General features: G+C 36.9%; 1 protein-coding gene across 4 annotated transcripts in view; it reads right to left on the bottom strand.

The window, feature by feature from the left end:
* TENM1 (teneurin transmembrane protein 1) overlaps positions 1 to 16,909 on the bottom strand; it is a 319,629-nt gene that overhangs the window by 228,733 nt on the left and 73,987 nt on the right. For all 4 annotated transcript variants that reach the window (XM_017818756.1, XM_017818745.1, XM_017818772.1 and 1 more), the window contains exon 2: positions 4,100 to 4,378. In XM_017818756.1, the coding sequence (XP_017674245.1) occupies positions 4,100 to 4,316 (217 nt within the window). In that variant the 5' untranslated portion in view covers positions 4,317 to 4,378. The remainder of the gene's footprint in view (positions 1 to 4,099; positions 4,379 to 16,909) is intronic.

The following is a 16,909-nucleotide window of genomic DNA, read 5'->3' as shown; positions in this document are numbered from 1 at the left end:
GATAGTCTTTATACCATGAATGGCCCCAAAATATGTAACTAGCAGGCAGTGCTATTCCATCAGGGTAGAACAGTTACCACTGATCGTACTTGAGCTCCACTTTCTTAAGAACAGGAGTTTGGGGATGCCTCCCAGTAAAATATTCCCCTTCATTAACTGTGGAAATTTATAAGCATGGAGTCCTAAATTCACCCAGGTAGGTGCTCCAAATCTCTATTAAAACAATAAAAAAAAAAAAATCACAGTCACTCTGCTGGCATCAGCTTCATCTGGGAGAGCTCACAAGACCACAAATTTGTGGTTTGTTAGATTATTATTCTTGTCTTACACATAACAGATTCAGGGGTGAAACTAAAAAAGGCTTTTTTACCTTTATACATAATTTAAAAATAAAGTAATTGAAACAAAAAATACATGCAATATACAGACCAAATTCAGCTCTCTCCATGGCCCTGCTACAGACACAAAGCAGATCTGCTGCCCTGAGTGGATTTACATAATTCTGGAACCTGAGTAGAATATGGTTATTATGTAAAAAGCTTTTGCCACTTCACAGATGACAAAACACCACCATGACATTTTCCTGACAGGACAATTTCCTACCAGTGCTTGTCAGCACGCCTTTTATTTATGTCTAAGATGATAAGTAAAACTGGTTTTGACCGGTCATATGATGTTAAGAGTTACATGTGTTTAAATGTTCCTTCCTGGTAAGCTGAAAATTGCTGAACTTTAATGCATAGCAAAACAGACCGCCTATTTCTGAGCCTCACATGTCGCTTTTCCCTTCTAAGGAAAGAAAGTGCTGTTCAGCACTAAAACATTTCTATTGCCTCTGTGTCCTCGCCATTGCTAGGATGTAACAGAGGGCAGAAATGAGAATTGGATGACAACAGCAGTAAGCCTAAAAAGAGAGGATGAGACAGAAGTGGCCTTAGGCAGAAGAGCTTTCTCACACTGTGACCCAGGCCTCTCTATGGAGCCAACGGAGCTCATTTGAGGAAGATTTTGAACATTTAGCTGGATCTGTTGCTCTCTTGAAGATAATTTCATATACTTGTTTTACAAAACACTACTTATGTCACCACTCTGGAGCTTTTCTCCAGAAAAAGGTTTTCCTTACTTCTTGGGCTAAAAACAGAGTAGGCCAATTCTTTGTGAAGCACTCTAAGATGTCATTTCCTAGAATACTAGTAATCATGATTTTCTCACATAGATTTACCAGAAAATATTTGCTGTTGGATCCTCCAATGGAACAACTCCATTTTTGCTTTACCCATAATGCAGTTCCATATATTTATCTTGCCAGGAAATACACGTTTGTCTAAGCAGAAATTTACTGCCGTATGATTATATTGTTAACGATCAATAAACTTTATCATGCCAGTGACTCGATCCCAGATGCTTATCCTATCAGGAATTCATTCCTCTAAACCAGTATTTTCTACAAATCTATAATTAACCTAAAAGCCAGAAAGCTTTTCTCTATTGCCAGTATTTGTAGAGTACAGGTTCTTTCACATTTACTTTAGTGGAAACAGAGAAAACTGCGGAAGAAAACAGTTCTAATTATGTAAACACGTCACAAATAAGCTCGAGGTGCAATCTATGTACAGTACAACTATGAGAACTTTTTTTCCCCAGACAGCCAAGTCCATCAATGAGTTTCCCAGCAAGAGCAACATTTCTGACAACTTCTGCCAATTCTACCCCATCTCTTTCAAGTACAAACCAACGTGTTTACCAATTCTTCCAAGAATTAATTTACTATGTTTGCCAGTATCTCCAAACTACATGATATCAGGTCTGCCAAGAATTTACTTCATAAAATCTTCTTGCCAGGATGAGATATTGCAGATTTACATATCTTCAGACAAGCAGGATTCTGAAGGCTCCAGTGACTAAGAGAATGCATTTTTAGATGTACACATTATGCATTTAGCACTGACTCTTTACTAGTCAATGACACTTTGTCAGGAGAGTTTTCTATCTGCTCCCATTCAGTTAGGCCAGTAAAACTTTGTTTGGCTTGTGGTGGTATTTGTTAAATCTTGAATTGTCTGGTAACTGCAAGTTTCTGATTTAAGTAACTCCAGACACACAATTCGTCTTGCACTGGACTCTCCATGAGTGACACAAGTACTAGACCTGAAGAACAGCACCTAAAAATCATTGTTTAATGAACAGATCAATTCTATACTTACTGTTTGTTTTTTCATCCTACAACATGAGTGAAAAACACCTGTTGGTCTGCACAAGCACATAACTGATTCCTTACAGGTCAGTCCTGAATAAGTGGGGTAAGTTCATGCCTGACAACTTCTTGCAGAAATGTACAGTAATTTGGCCAAAATTATTAATGCAATTGCTTTCAGAGGCAATGTTCTGGAAGAATAAATTCAACATGACATAGAGGCTGGTTTCTTATGCCTACAGTAGTGTGACTGCAACCCTTTTATATGTGCCCCAGCTAGTGATGCTACAGCTGACATGAATATCAATAACAACAAAGCATTGCAAACAGGGAGCTCTTCAAGGCCCTGGTCCCTGCAGAGGTTATCCTTTCACAGCCACAGTGATAAGCAATGAGGGAGTTGCTCTAAGTAGATCTACAAGTATATTTACACCATCTCCAGGCACAAAAATACAGCCATATATATCTCAGTTAACCAAACTCTCACACCGTGTTCAAGACAAAGTCACAAACCCCAAACATATCTAAGTCAAGTTTTCTATAAAGTACATTGTTGAAATCTGTGTTCGTGACTTCTTCTTTCCAAAAATTGCAGTTTTGTAACTCTTTGGAGGGAATATATGCAGAGGGATCGAGCCTATCTCTGTCACCCAAAAATTATAGGTACTTTCAGTATATGAAAGTATTAAGAGTAACTTGAGTCAGAATATCTGCAGTAAAATACAAAAAAGCTGTAAGAGCTATGTAGCACAGCCTTTCTAAATTTTACATTAATTTACACATCACAGAGGAGACAAATTTTCCATCTTCAAAAAGCTTATTTTTCTTTCATTTTCTTGTAAAAAAATTATTTTTATATTCAGAAAATTGGAGAAGGCTTTTCTGGGTAAGCACTGAGGGACTGGGCTGCTTTGTGCATGTGGGGTTTTGATGTGGCTTTTTTGGGGGGGTTTGGGTTGTTTTGTTTGTTTGCTTACGAGTTGTTTGTTTTTTTAAAAAAAATACTAAAATTTTTAGCTGAGAAGCACTGGCCACACTGTAATGCAATTCAACCACTTCCTTGAGGAGCAGGGAGGGATTGCCCCTGGAACCCCTCTGCTGTTACTTTTAAAGAGACAGGACTCCCACTGCTTCTGACACACACTCTGATTCCTAAAAATATTCTTCCTGCCCCACCATCCCGCCTGAATTTGTGACAGCGCTGAAAGCAGCAGACAAGCCATTTTGTACATGCAGCACGAGTCCATCAGGGCATGCTGCAGTAAATTCCTCTCAATCCTTCCATTTCTTTAGTCTTTAGCTTTCATCTCTAACCAAAGAGTAGCTTTTCCTAACCTTAGCTCAGCTATCATAAGTGCTCAAATCTTTGTCCTTATCATGCAAAAGGCTAAAATAGAAACTTAACTGTCAGGTTTTTCCTTACAATACACTAATTCTCTTCAGCTTTTAAATTACTTGATTATTGATATGATTAAAAATGTCAAGAGAATTGTTGCATTTGAATGAATTCACAGGCTTTGTAAGCACAAGCAGGTATAATCTGCAGCCTCAACATTGATTTTTATAGCAGAATGCACCCAACATATACAAACGTAATAAATACTCAGTGACCATTAGTAAGAAGAGTAGCTCCTACTAAAGATATATTTGTCTATGGCTAGCTTGGGATGATTTCCAGAATACCACTCAGCCTGTCCTGCCAAAAAAAAGCAATTTTACTTAAAAGAATTTTTTTTTCCTAAATTTTTTTTTATTATGGTATATTTAAATATAGGTGAAAAGCAGGTTGACAGCATAAGCCTTTAAGAACAAAATGTTTGCTCATCTGCTGATAACAGGCTACTGTTTCATAGTAAATAATCATTAAGTAATAACCATAATTAGTAGATAAAATAAATTATTTACCTTGTGTGGACTGGTCAATGGCTTTTCTTTTTCTGCTATGACTGTTATAGTTAAGTCTTAGCTCTTGGCTATATTCATTCAGAGTTTCTCTTGAGTCATAAGATTGCCTTTGCTTTCCCCCATCTTCACTTTCATCTGAAGAACTTGTGTAAGTTAGATCCACTTCATGTTTAACTTTTGACAGTGGCTGGTAGGGTTTGCAGTCCATCTGCTCCATCTCTGATTAAATAGGCTCAAAGTCATGAAAACAAGCAACTGGAACACCTTAAGGAAACAGTCCTGGAAAAAACAAACCACAAACAATAATCCATTTCAGACATGATATAGAAATTTAGCTCACTAAGGCCAAATCTTATTTTTAGTTTATATAAACCAATTAAATTGTATAAATATCACTATAATTCAGGAAAGAAACTGAACATGTCATATTTCACTGGGGGTTTTTTGTTTTAAAAACAGAAAAAAAAGCTACTTGAGGGAAAAAAATTAAAACCAAATCTTAAGTACTGTCCTATTAGACCAAGCAACAACTGTACTTTATGCATAAGATATGCTATAACAACTTATATTTGGTATTAAAGCTAAGATGGAACAGTTACTATTTCTCTAAAGGGATGCATATGCATCTTAAGTGAAAATAGTATTCTATGACTTTTAAAATATGAAGCCTAGAAAGCAAAAAGTTCACCCTTTTGAAATATTCTGCTGTAAATTAAATTACATTTAATCAAGAATAAGAGACTTCAAACTTTAGAAAACCACCAAACTTGTTAAAAATAAAAACATACCGCACTGTCACTCTACAAAAGCATAAGCTGGTTCAGAAATGGACATTTTCTTTTAGATTGTGTGGACATTTCAACAGGAAGAAGCTTGTACCCTGCAGTACAACCCCTCTTTTCCTTGGCATCTCCCATCTAAACTCCTACCAACATGGGGCTTTACAGAACCATAACGGAAAACTTCAAAACTGCAGCTTGAGTTTTGCATATGTATTTGTACAAAGACATTCATTAAAATCAAGTGCATTGCATCTGCACATGCAACTGGTGCACTTGTCCTGTATCTTTGCCTTCACTAAGCTGTTTCCATCACTAATTTTAAAGACAAACTCTTTTTACAGCGGCACGGCTCACAAACAGGGAACTCTGTTTGGCTTTTAGATTAGCAGATATTATTAACCTAGAAAAACAAATGTAACAAAAAAAAAAAAGGTGCCTGTAAACATTACTGCTAGAAGGCCAAGAAAAAACACAGAAGTTCAAAGGGATTTTGCTTAATTAAAAAGCAATTGCTCACAGCTTCTTAATGATTTTAAGGTCAGTAGCCGAGCTAAGTAAGTTTAATACTCAGTTTGATATCAGCCTGTTTCCCATCTGCAACAAGGACTTTTAACCCCACCCATTGCCCATTGTGAGCATACAATCGCAATCTCCAAAAGCAACACAGGAAATGGGAAAACACACATAAGAGAAACATAAAAAGCACTTGTTTTTAGAGGGCTATAGAGACGAGTAACTTCTCAAACTGTCTGAATGTTTGAGAAACAAGTGATGGTAGCTGTCACTGTGTTCCAGTATAGCAAACCTTCATCTCCTGGTTGTGTGTCCTCCAAATACTTTTGAAAGGATCACCTTCCTGAGAGGAGGGGAAAACACTGCACGTGATGTGGAAAGGGAATAAAACTTCTAACACAGTAACAGAAAAACAAAATCCTCAGAACCTTTGGAGGGAGGAAGGGAGACAGATTGCTATAGTAGGAGTAACACCACGGAGTGCACGCCTTGCTTTCCCCATGTTTTGGGAGATTATCTGAAGAAAGAGGTTAAAGGCACGTATTTGCTTGAAACACTAAAACTGAGAGAGTTATATCCATCCCTTTAACCTGAAATGGAACATCTCTTCAGAAGCAAACAGCACTTGGATAAAAAGCAACAGCATTTAAAAAAAACCAAACAACTAAAAAATGCACCTCATGTCAACTACTTAGCAAAGAGGGCTTGAAAGCACGTAAGTCAATAAAAAACTCTTCAAGAGAGAGAGAAAACAAGAAAGAAGAACCAAGAAGCTGCCAGAGACCAAGGCCAGCTGACAAGGGTGTGTCATGGGCTGCAGCAATGAACACAAGAGATTTGGGTTCTGGATTGATCACACTTTATCAAGTTGGTGTTAAAACGCTACTGCAGACAAGTTACTACCAAGCAATATTTGCTTCTCCAAAGCTATTTGCTTAAATAATTTCCAGTTATTTGCCAACCTTGCCTATTATTGCCTAGCTTCAGTACTTATTTTGGTGAGTTGCTTTACTAGCGACAGAAGAACACAAAGGTGCTCTGACTTACAAGCACAGAGTTGGATTACAAGATGAACTGATGACTCTGTAGAAACGGTTACTGACAGGAAGAAGCCTTCCAAATGCCTTCTTTCTGACAGAATAAATGGAGATGAAGCTACAGAAGCCAGAAGAAAACAAGGAGAAATTAAAGGCCTCTATTAAGAAGATGCAGTAGAGAAGAAATAAATCTTGCCATGAAGGCAGCAAGTGCAGGCAGCCTCGGACGCATGTGGTGCGTCCTGCTTTCGAAAGCACAAAACGATGAATCTGACAAATTTAGCTCATTACTGGAAAAAAACAAATAAACAAAACCCCCACAAAACCAAAACACACAAGATCCTCCTAAAAGATGCTGTGCATCTGTTTTGTGGGAGGTTTCAAGTGATTTTTTTTTATTTTTTTTAAACAAGTAATAAAAAAATTACTAGGATGCACAGAGACCTGTAAAACTTCAGCTGCAGCAAACCAACTACTTAAGGAAGATTTATTTTTATTCTTTAAAAACAAGGTTTAATAACCAAAGTCTTTGTGAGAACTGCTTGTAACAGGAACATATTTAATTATGTTAACCAAGGCAGTAGACAGACCAATTCATTTAATGTAAGAAATTAATATTAGATTTATTACCTATTTTGGGTCTTCTCTTTCACTGCGGTACTTTCATATGTGCTACCTTCTCATGTAAAGGATGTGCATTTTTTCAATTCTAAATCCATGTAAGAGCTCCATGAAATATCCCATTAAAAGCTGTAATTTTATTATTCCTTTTTATATAAGGGCAAGAATGGTTTAAAAATATGACCAACATTTGAATATCACAGTTTAACACCACATTGCCCCTGCTTGGGGATGCTATTGCCATATGTGCCCACATTGCCAGCTGTAGGGATGCAAAGGCCTTTGTGTGTGAAGCCACAGCTCAACTTTTCCCAGGGTAGTGCTGACAACCAAGTCACTCCAGCACCAGGCTGGAGTCATCTCCAGCCACACAACCAGAAAGACTCAGCATGAAGTTTTATATCCTTTATAGTGGAAGGATGTGGATACAGATGTAACGCAGACACATCCCAAGTCACCTACTCGTTCACCACCTGAAGGAAAAAAATCTTCAGCTCCCCTGGCCAACCCTTCCCTCCCCACCCCAATTGCACCAAAGCCATCTAAAACTCAGCAGTGCTAAAGGCTCACGTAAGGGCAAGAGATACAGCACCAGAGTGTCAAAGATCACAGTAAACTTCGGCTTCCTTTCACACAGGGACTAAACTTGTGCTTCCTTTGTCTTTGCTTAGGGCATGAGGGTCTCATAAACCCAAAGCTATCTGGCCTGACATGAAAGCAGGTGATTAAGTATTTTTCCAGTTCTTGCAAATGATTTATCAAATTTTTCATCAAAAAAAGCTTTTATGCATCAGAAACACATGATTAAAAAACCCAGATCAAATCTTCAAGCTTTTCTACAGTGAAAGAATCAGTTTAATTTAACAAATGATGCTACCTTGTGATAACCTGAATTTAAACACTGGCAATCAAATACTTGCCCCTTATTTCATATTTTGTTTGGAGAAACACAACACAAGTAAGCAAGTCAAAATGCTGAAATAGGGCAGGAATATAAAGAATATTGCCTTGATGTTTACATAGGTTTCTCCAAATAACTGCCTTTCAAGTAACTAAACAAAACATGCAGACAATCAATATCAAGTTGACCTTGTCAGCAAAATGATAAAGTCTCATAAAAGCTTACAGTTCCTGTAAGTGACCTTTCTGTAAGTGTCTTAATGCTCTCCTCCTCACAAGTAGCACTTTGTTGCCCTTTCCACCACTGTTCTGTCATTGAAAGGTTTCACAAAATAGGTAATAAAAATATAATAGGTAACTATAAACATATAAATATATGAAATACATATTTAGGCACTGAATAGCAGGTAATTCTGAAGCATACTTTAAAACAGATATCATATGCAGCTTACAGTTGATTTTGTAGAAGAATACACAACTGATCATTTAAATTCCCAATGAACCACTTTTGCAAATGCAAAAAAGTCAAAAAGCTCTATTGGACGGGAGAATCCCACTCAAAGTAATGGAGCTAATATAGATCTATATGGATTTTAATGTATGATTTATGCAACTTTCTAAATGCACATTGTACGAGTTATTAGAAACTATTCTCACATATCACTTTCATCAAGATTCTTTCCCATCGGCCACGTAACTCTCCTGTGCTGCTCAGATCAGAAGCCCACTTGCTCAGGAGCACAGGAACATGGGGGTAACTGGCTTATGAGGGAGCCTGGGATGGGGCTGTTTGCAGTGCACGTGCTCATCCAGAGGTATTTTAGAACAAACCCCACTCTATGCATTTATACTGCTTAGAGGAGGCTCTGCACTCAAACCCAGCGATGCCACAGAGATCACATTACTTTAATAGTGCTTTTTATAAATTCTTAATAGGCTGCTCTGATAGGGTGCCCATTTAATGAACAAATTTCCATACTGATTACCCACCATCAGCCCCATCAAATCACCAGTGGCATACCCAGTTGGGTTACCAGTAAGTCCAGAATTATTTAGAGAGGTCAGGTTACGGTTGCTAATGAGTATCATGTAGCAGAACAGGGTCTTCCAGAAGTGTAACCTCTGTTGGCCTCAACTAATCATTATGTTTAATACTCAGATATTCCAGACCATTTAGAATTAAAATGTAATTGCAGTTATAATGCTAAAATATAACCAAGGAACTGTCTTTGTTCTCTCCTATATTTCTTTTCTTTCAACACATACCCTCATCTAAAAGCTACCATTGGCTTATTGCCTTTTCAGACCACTAGTTTCTGAAAATGAACTACTAAGCAGGTATATCAGCTCTGGACTGCTGAAGGCAAAAAGAACAGCACCTTTATTCTGCAGGTCTTTCTGAAATACAAAACTGTAAAATATGAAAGGCAAACCAGAACAAACACTCTTGATTTAAACCTTTAAGAAATGCAATACCAAGAAAAAGAAGTAAAAATATTCTGACCTTGTACATACCTTCAGAAAATATATCCCTCAAATATTTGTCTAGAGATTATAAACAAAGGAAGTCCCTTAAAGCTCTATTTTTTCAGAATAGTTATACACAGAGTTGAGCAGCAGCAAAGCAGGATCAAATTATGTTTTTATGTGATGCATGGAATTAGAAAGCACTATGAAGAAATATGGAAAGTCTGAAGGATGGAAGTAGATAATACTGGAAGGAAAAAATCTCATGCTAAAAATCAAGAACACAATCCCTAGAAGATGGACTGAAGAAACAGAATTTAAAAAACCCAAACAAGTAAACAAAATTCACATGAACATTTTCTGTGGATCATAAAATATTAACACATCAAAAGGGGTTTGCAGATGACACAAGGGTGTATGGACCACACTAGGTAAACAGTATTTCTCTGGCAGTGAGTGAGATTGTGAAATGATGAGACACTGTTATTCTTGCAGGTGGGCTACCTAGTGCCTCTGAAAAAGAAGAGATGCACATATAAAAGATGACAATCTTATGTTTTTTTACATATCATTCTAAATCAGACATGTAAATGCAAAAAATGCAAAACAGAGTTTTCAGGGACATGCCATGGGTTTAACACACTCCCTAGAGGATGTGCTCTTTTAACTTACGGATGGATTACACTGGCTCACACATTTATATGTCATGGTGATAGATGCAAGTGGAATAAGGTTCATTTTCACATTTAATGATCTTCATTTAAAATTAGTCAAAGTCTAATTTAATTCTAGTTAAAGTAATTCGAAGTGTCACCCATTTTATCCAAAGTTTCAGAGACAAAACACTGCAGAGTAAAATTGTAAAGAAAGTCAGGTTGTTGCAGGATTTTGTGGCATATGGCAAGACTGAAAGTGATCTGAAAAACATACGTTATGTCAGCTACTCAACTGTGATACAGAATTCTTGGCCAACATGTGCCCTTCACTTTACTTGGAGAATTGCCACTGACTGTAAAAATCACACAAGTCCCTAATGTTTTCTTTTGGAAACTCACCATTTGATGTTAGTGAGATTCAAGCACAAAAGATCAAGCTCTACTGCTGTGGGACAAAGCACATCCACAATTTGGAGTGATACGTTTTAGACAGGTTCAGAATATCTCCTGAACACTGTCTTCCTCCAGGGCTGTACTTTAGGAAACACAGCTCCTGATTATACTGCAGAATAACTCCTGGTGTGAACATTTTGTCCTCTCAGAAAACGGAAACATTGTGAAACACCGCAACTAGGAATCCTGAAGAACATGAAGTAAAACTAGCCAAGTGCTTGATATCTACACATTTGGTCCATAACATGGGCAAGTCATCTAATGCCTTTGCAGCTTAATTCCCAACTGTATGGCAGGGACAATATAGCAAAAGAGGTAAAGGAAGCTTGGCCTATATGAGAGTGTAGGTTGAGATTACAGGATCAATATTCCAATATGGATGTCTCAGAAGCAGTTTTTTACTCCAAGAAGGATATATAGTCAAAGCTGTATTTTCTTAGTAAAAGACAATGTAAAAAGACAATAGAATTGAAGAAAAGGAATGTTCCCCCTCACATTCAAGAATCCCTGGGACAACTAAGCTTCCTCTCACTGTACAGGATATTTCCAATATACCCTAGGCACTCCTTTGTACTAAGTACATCCAGATGAAGTGTTAAAATGCTTCTCAATGGAAGCTTAGATTGTTCTCCACCCTTATTATTAGTGTTCTGTTGGCAAGAGCATATTTTGCATTGTAAAGACCTAAAATTAGAATACTCCACTTAGTAACTGAGTTCTATGAAAATACAGTTGAATCTTGGCGCTCTTCTGAACTAAAAGAGGCAAATAATATCACAATGTTTTTATATATATATATATATCTACACTAAGTGCTACTATCTAACAATATAATACAATAGTGAGGCGTACGTGTACTTGTGTATATGCAAGTAGCAAAAATGGAATCTTAATTTCATCTAGGAATAAGCTTTGGAGGGTTTGCTGTTTTAAAAAACGTTGGCATGGAGCAAGTAGTATATTCATTTATATGTGACAAGAAAATTGAATCATGCTTCGGTTATTTTTTGATAATGCAAATTGTATAGCCATCAAATTGAGATAATCATTGCTATGTCTCTCTTCCAACTGTGTGCTTAATTAAGAAGACACAGTAAGGCTTAATTAGCAAAAAAGTAATTTTTAAAATCAGGTTTAGCTGCTCAGAGATTACAAAAATTGAAAATAACATGCTCTGTGTAGATACTATTAATTTTTCGAGCCACTAATTTAAATTTTGCATCACAGTAAGCTTAGCACATGAGAATAATTTACAACACATCGATACTGTGGAACATCTAAACCACAGCTCAAGTATTAGATTGCCACTGATACTAGGCTGCCTTGGCAATGATGTTTAAAAATATTCAGCTAACAATTTTGTCAACATGTTCATTTTCCCTAATTGGAATAAAGAAGTTCTCTTTGCACAAACTAGGCATTCACGGGAGTATTTATGGGCTAGCAAAGCCTATGAAGAAGTCTAAGTATCATCACATTTGATGAGACAAAAGATTTCATCGGTTGACATCGCAGTGAACAAAGTCACAATTTTCCTAGTAGGTTTTTCCCACCCCACCTTGGAAGCAACGAGTTGTTGTGGTAGATCTCAGGAGGCCTTAGTAATTTTCAATTCCACTTGCAAAATCAAAAAACCCGCCTAATAAAAATCTCTGAAACAAAATGCTGATACCAGCTCCTCAACTCCAGTTGAAGACTGCTAATGGGACATATTCTCCTAAATATTATCAGCACCTCTTTAGTATTGTCCACTCCTCAGACACAGCAGAGAGAAGAACTTCTATGAAGCCACCATTATTTACTGCACACCGAAAGTGAATTTTTCAGTCTTTTCCTAGATAGCTTTCTTAACTTTTGCTCTTCTAACTCTGGGAAGAAATACCATCAATTATTATGCAGTTCTGACATCACCTACTAAGTTAAAACTTGAAAAGCTTTTTAGGCATTTGAAGTACTTTTTGCAAGACCTGACTACTGCCTGACCATAGGACCAGCATCTGCCTCACCCTCATTTGAAGTCCCACTCAGGCATGATGGTGTCAGTCACGCAAATAGCAACCTGAGAAGTGATCTTTCTGTTCCTTTTCTTCTTGCTTTGATGTCTGTCAAAGTATTCAGTGTCTTCAAGTGCCATTGTTCTGACAAGCAGACCCTCCCAGTGGACTTGTACTATATACTGTGACTCCCAGAACCGCTATTATTTGAGCTGGTGTCAGATTGATTTTCTTTCTGTTCATGATAGTGCTATGATCTTGCAGGGTTGAAATTACCGCTGATTTATGCCTTGATGCAACCCCTCGAGAACTGGCTTGTATCAGCATGTCACCTATGAAAAGGTACATCTGAATCCTCAGAGATCTTTCTAGTGGAACCTTTGTTCTCATTTCAATAGAGAATCCTTTGTAATGAATGTTTGCTAGAAATTTCTCCTGCAAGTACCAAGAGTCTTCTGTAGTACAAACTGGAAGTATATTATGCATCTATCCATTTTTACCAGTTTGTGGGAGCTTTCTTGGCAGAGATTATTTTAAGTTGTCCATCCACAACCTTACAGTTTTTGCAAACTGATTACACAATTTTCTTCAGTACTTCACAAAGACAATGCAGTAGTGCTGGCACTGAAGAGAAGGAATATTCCCATGCTCTGTGCCTGAAGGCTCACCTACATATGGAAATGTAACAGACTAAAAACACACAATCATGCCTCTAGTGTGTAAGTGGAAGGCTGTTTTCTTTTATGCCCAGGCCTTCTTTTATTTGGGCTTCAGAACAGGAAATAATTTCTATCGTTTAAGCACTATTCAAATTTTTACATATTCTGCCTATTAACATCATGGACAGTTTTTGCACTCTCATTACAAGTAGCCTCTTGACTATATCTTTATGAGCTATTTTTCCATAAAATATAGCATGTCTTCTGCAGAAATACATTAACAGGGAGGCACTCGTTTTACATTTAAACAATGGTAAATTGAAATTGAAATCTTCTTACCTATTAACATCAGTCTCTGAAATCTTAACTTATATCTTTTTTTTCCCCCTGTTGCTAGAGCTGTTTCCCCATGTCTTCTTTCAGTGAAAGTGCTTTTGGAACAGATACTGTCCTTTCTTCTAACTTAGGCTGCACTATCCACAATATCCTTTTCAAGAATACAAGAGGGACTGATGCAGACAAACTTTTGGGAAACTGGTATTCTGCAATAACCATTTTCAATTCAAAAGTAGATGGGACTTTGCTGCAACTGATTTTTCCTACTAAACATGAAATTAAACAGAGATGTCTAAAAATCAAGTCCTACTCTTCTGTCTGAGTGTTGGAAGGAAGATGAATCTTCAGAAAGAAATCAATAGCCTCTGTATCCCCAATGACTTCCAAGGGAGACCAGGATGACTATAACCATGCCATGGGTACATAAAATGGGAAAAAGGAAACGATGCCACACTTCAGTTTTTGGAATAAGTGCTCAAAATTCTCAGCTACTTAACCCATCATATAATATATCTAATATATTACCATCACTATGATCATCCTGCTAAAGTACTTGGCAAGAATACATTCTCCTTAGCACTTGTACAATGACTCCATTTAGCTCAGCTCTCTTTCTTCAGCTGAGAAATCATAGCAAGGAGAAAGAGAGAGAAGGACAAAACTGAAATATGTGGCTCTTGTCCATTAGTTTTATACATGTGTATACACACACACANCCATCAAATCACCAGTGGCATACCCAGTTGGGTTACCAGTAAGTCCAGAATTATTTAGAGAGGTCAGGTTACGGTTGCTAATGAGTATCATGTAGAAGAGTAAAAACATGAAGAATTGTAACCTCTGTTGGCCTCAACTAATCATTATGTTTAATACTCAGATATTCCAGACCATTTAGAATTAAAATGTAATTGCAGTTATAATGCTAAAATATAACCAAGGAACTGTCTTTGTTCTCTCCTATATTTCTTTTCTTTCAACACATACCCTTATCTAAAAGCTACCATTGGCTTATTGCCTTTTCAGACCACTAGTTTCTGAAAATGAACTACTAAGCAGGTATATCAGCTCTGGACTGCTGAAGGCAAAAAGAACAGCACCTTTATTCTGCAGGTCTTTCTGAAATACAAAACTGTAAAATATGAAAGGCAAACCAGAACAAACACTCTTGATTTAAACCTTTAAGAAATGCAATACCAAGAAAAAGAAGTAAAAATATTCTGACCTTGTACATACCTTCAGAAAATATATCCCTCAAATATTTGTCTAGAGATTATAAACAAAGGAAGTCCCTTAAAGCTCTATTTTTTCAGAATAGTTATACACAGAGTTGAGCAGCAGCAAAGCAGGATCAAATTATGTTTTTATGTGATGCATGGAATTAGAAAGCACTATGAAGAAATATGGAAAGTCTGAAGGATGGAAGTAGATAATACTGGAAGGAAAAAATCTCATGCTAAAAATCAAGAACACAATCCCTAGAAGATGGACTGAAGAAACAGAATTTAAAAAACCCAAACAAATAAACAAAATTCACATGAACATTTTCTGTGGATCATAAAATATTAACACATCAAAAGGGGTTTGCAGATGACACAAGGGTGTATGGACCACACTAGGTAAACAGTATTTCTCTGGCAGTGAGTGAGATTGTGAAATGATGAGACACTGTTATTCTTGCAGGTGGGCTACCTAGTGCCTCTGAAAAAGAAGAGATGCACATATAAAAGATGACAATCTTATGTTTTTTTACATATCATTCTAAATCAGACATGTAAATGCAAAAAATGCAAAACAGAGTTTTCAGGGACATGCCATGGGTTTAACACACTCCCTAGAGGATGTGCTCTTTTAACTTACGGATGGATTACACTGGCTCACACATTTATATGTCATGGTGATAGATGCAAGTGGAATAAGGTTCATTTTCACATTTAATGATCTTCATTTAAAATTAGTCAAAGTCTAATTTAATTCTAGTTAAAGTAATTCGAAGTGTCACCCATTTTATCCAAAGTTTCAGAGACAAAACACTGCAGAGTAAAATTGTAAAGAAAGTCAGGTTGTTGCAGGATTTTGTGGCATATGGCAAGACTGAAAGTGATCTGAAAAACATACGTTATGTCAGCTACTCAACTGTGATACAGAATTCTTGGCCAACATGTGCCCTTCACTTTACTTGGAGAATTGCCACTGACTGTAAAAATCACACAAGTCCCTAATGTTTTCTTTTGGAAACTCACCATTTGATGTTAGTGAGATTCAAGCACAAAAGATCAAGCTCTACTGCTGTGGGACAAAGCACATCCACAATTTGGAGTGATACGTTTTAGACAGGTTCAGAATATCTCCTGAACACTGTCTTCCTCCAGGGCTGTACTTTAGGAAACACAGCTCCTGATTATACTGCAGAATAACTCCTGGTGTGAACATTTTGTCCTCTCAGAAAACGGAAACATTGTGAAACACCGCAACTAGGAATCCTGAAGAACATGAAGTAAAACTAGCCAAGTGCTTGATATCTACACATTTGGTCCATAACATGGGCAAGTCATCTAATGCCTTTGCAGCTTAATTCCCAACTGTATGGCAGGGACAATATAGCAAAAGAGGTAAAGGAAGCTTGGCCTATATGAGAGTGTAGGTTGAGATTACAGGATCAATATTCCAATATGGATGTCTCAGAAGCAGTTTTTTACTCCAAGAAGGATATATAGTCAAAGCTGTATTTTCTTAGTAAAAGACAATGTAAAAAGACAATAGAATTGAAGAAAAGGAATGTTCCCCCTCACATTCAAGAATCCCTGGGACAACTAAGCTTCCTCTCACTGTACAGGATATTTCCAATATACCCTAGGCACTCCTTTGTACTAAGTACATCCAGATGAAGTGTTAAAATGCTTCTCAATGGAAGCTTAGATTGTTCTCCACCCTTATTATTAGTGTTCTGTTGGCAAGAGCATATTTTGCATTGTAAAGACCTAAAATTAGAATACTCCACTTAGTAACTGAGTTCTATGAAAATACAGTTGAATCTTGGCGCTCTTCTGAACTAAAAGAGGCAAATAATATCACAATGTTTTTATATATATATATATATCTACACTAAGTGCTACTATCTAACAATATAATACAATAGTGAGGCGTACGTGTACTTGTGTATATGCAAGTAGCAAAAATGGAATCTTAATTTCATCTAGGAATAAGCTTTGGAGGGTTTGCTGTTTTAAAAAACATTGGCATGGAGCAAGTAGTATATTCATTTATATGTGACAAGAAAATTGAATCATGCTTCGGTTATTTTTTGATAATGCAAATTGTATAGCCATCAAATTGAGATAATCATTGCTATGTCTCTCTTCCAACTGTGTGCTTAATTAAGAAGACACAGTAAG

The sequence above is a fragment of the Lepidothrix coronata genome, unplaced genomic scaffold, assembly GCF_001604755.1.
Source record: "Lepidothrix coronata isolate B3197 unplaced genomic scaffold, Lepidothrix_coronata-1.0 Scaffold2, whole genome shotgun sequence".
Lineage (NCBI taxonomy): Eukaryota > Metazoa > Chordata > Aves > Passeriformes > Pipridae > Lepidothrix > Lepidothrix coronata.
This window is presented reverse-complemented; position numbering and strand designations above follow the sequence as displayed.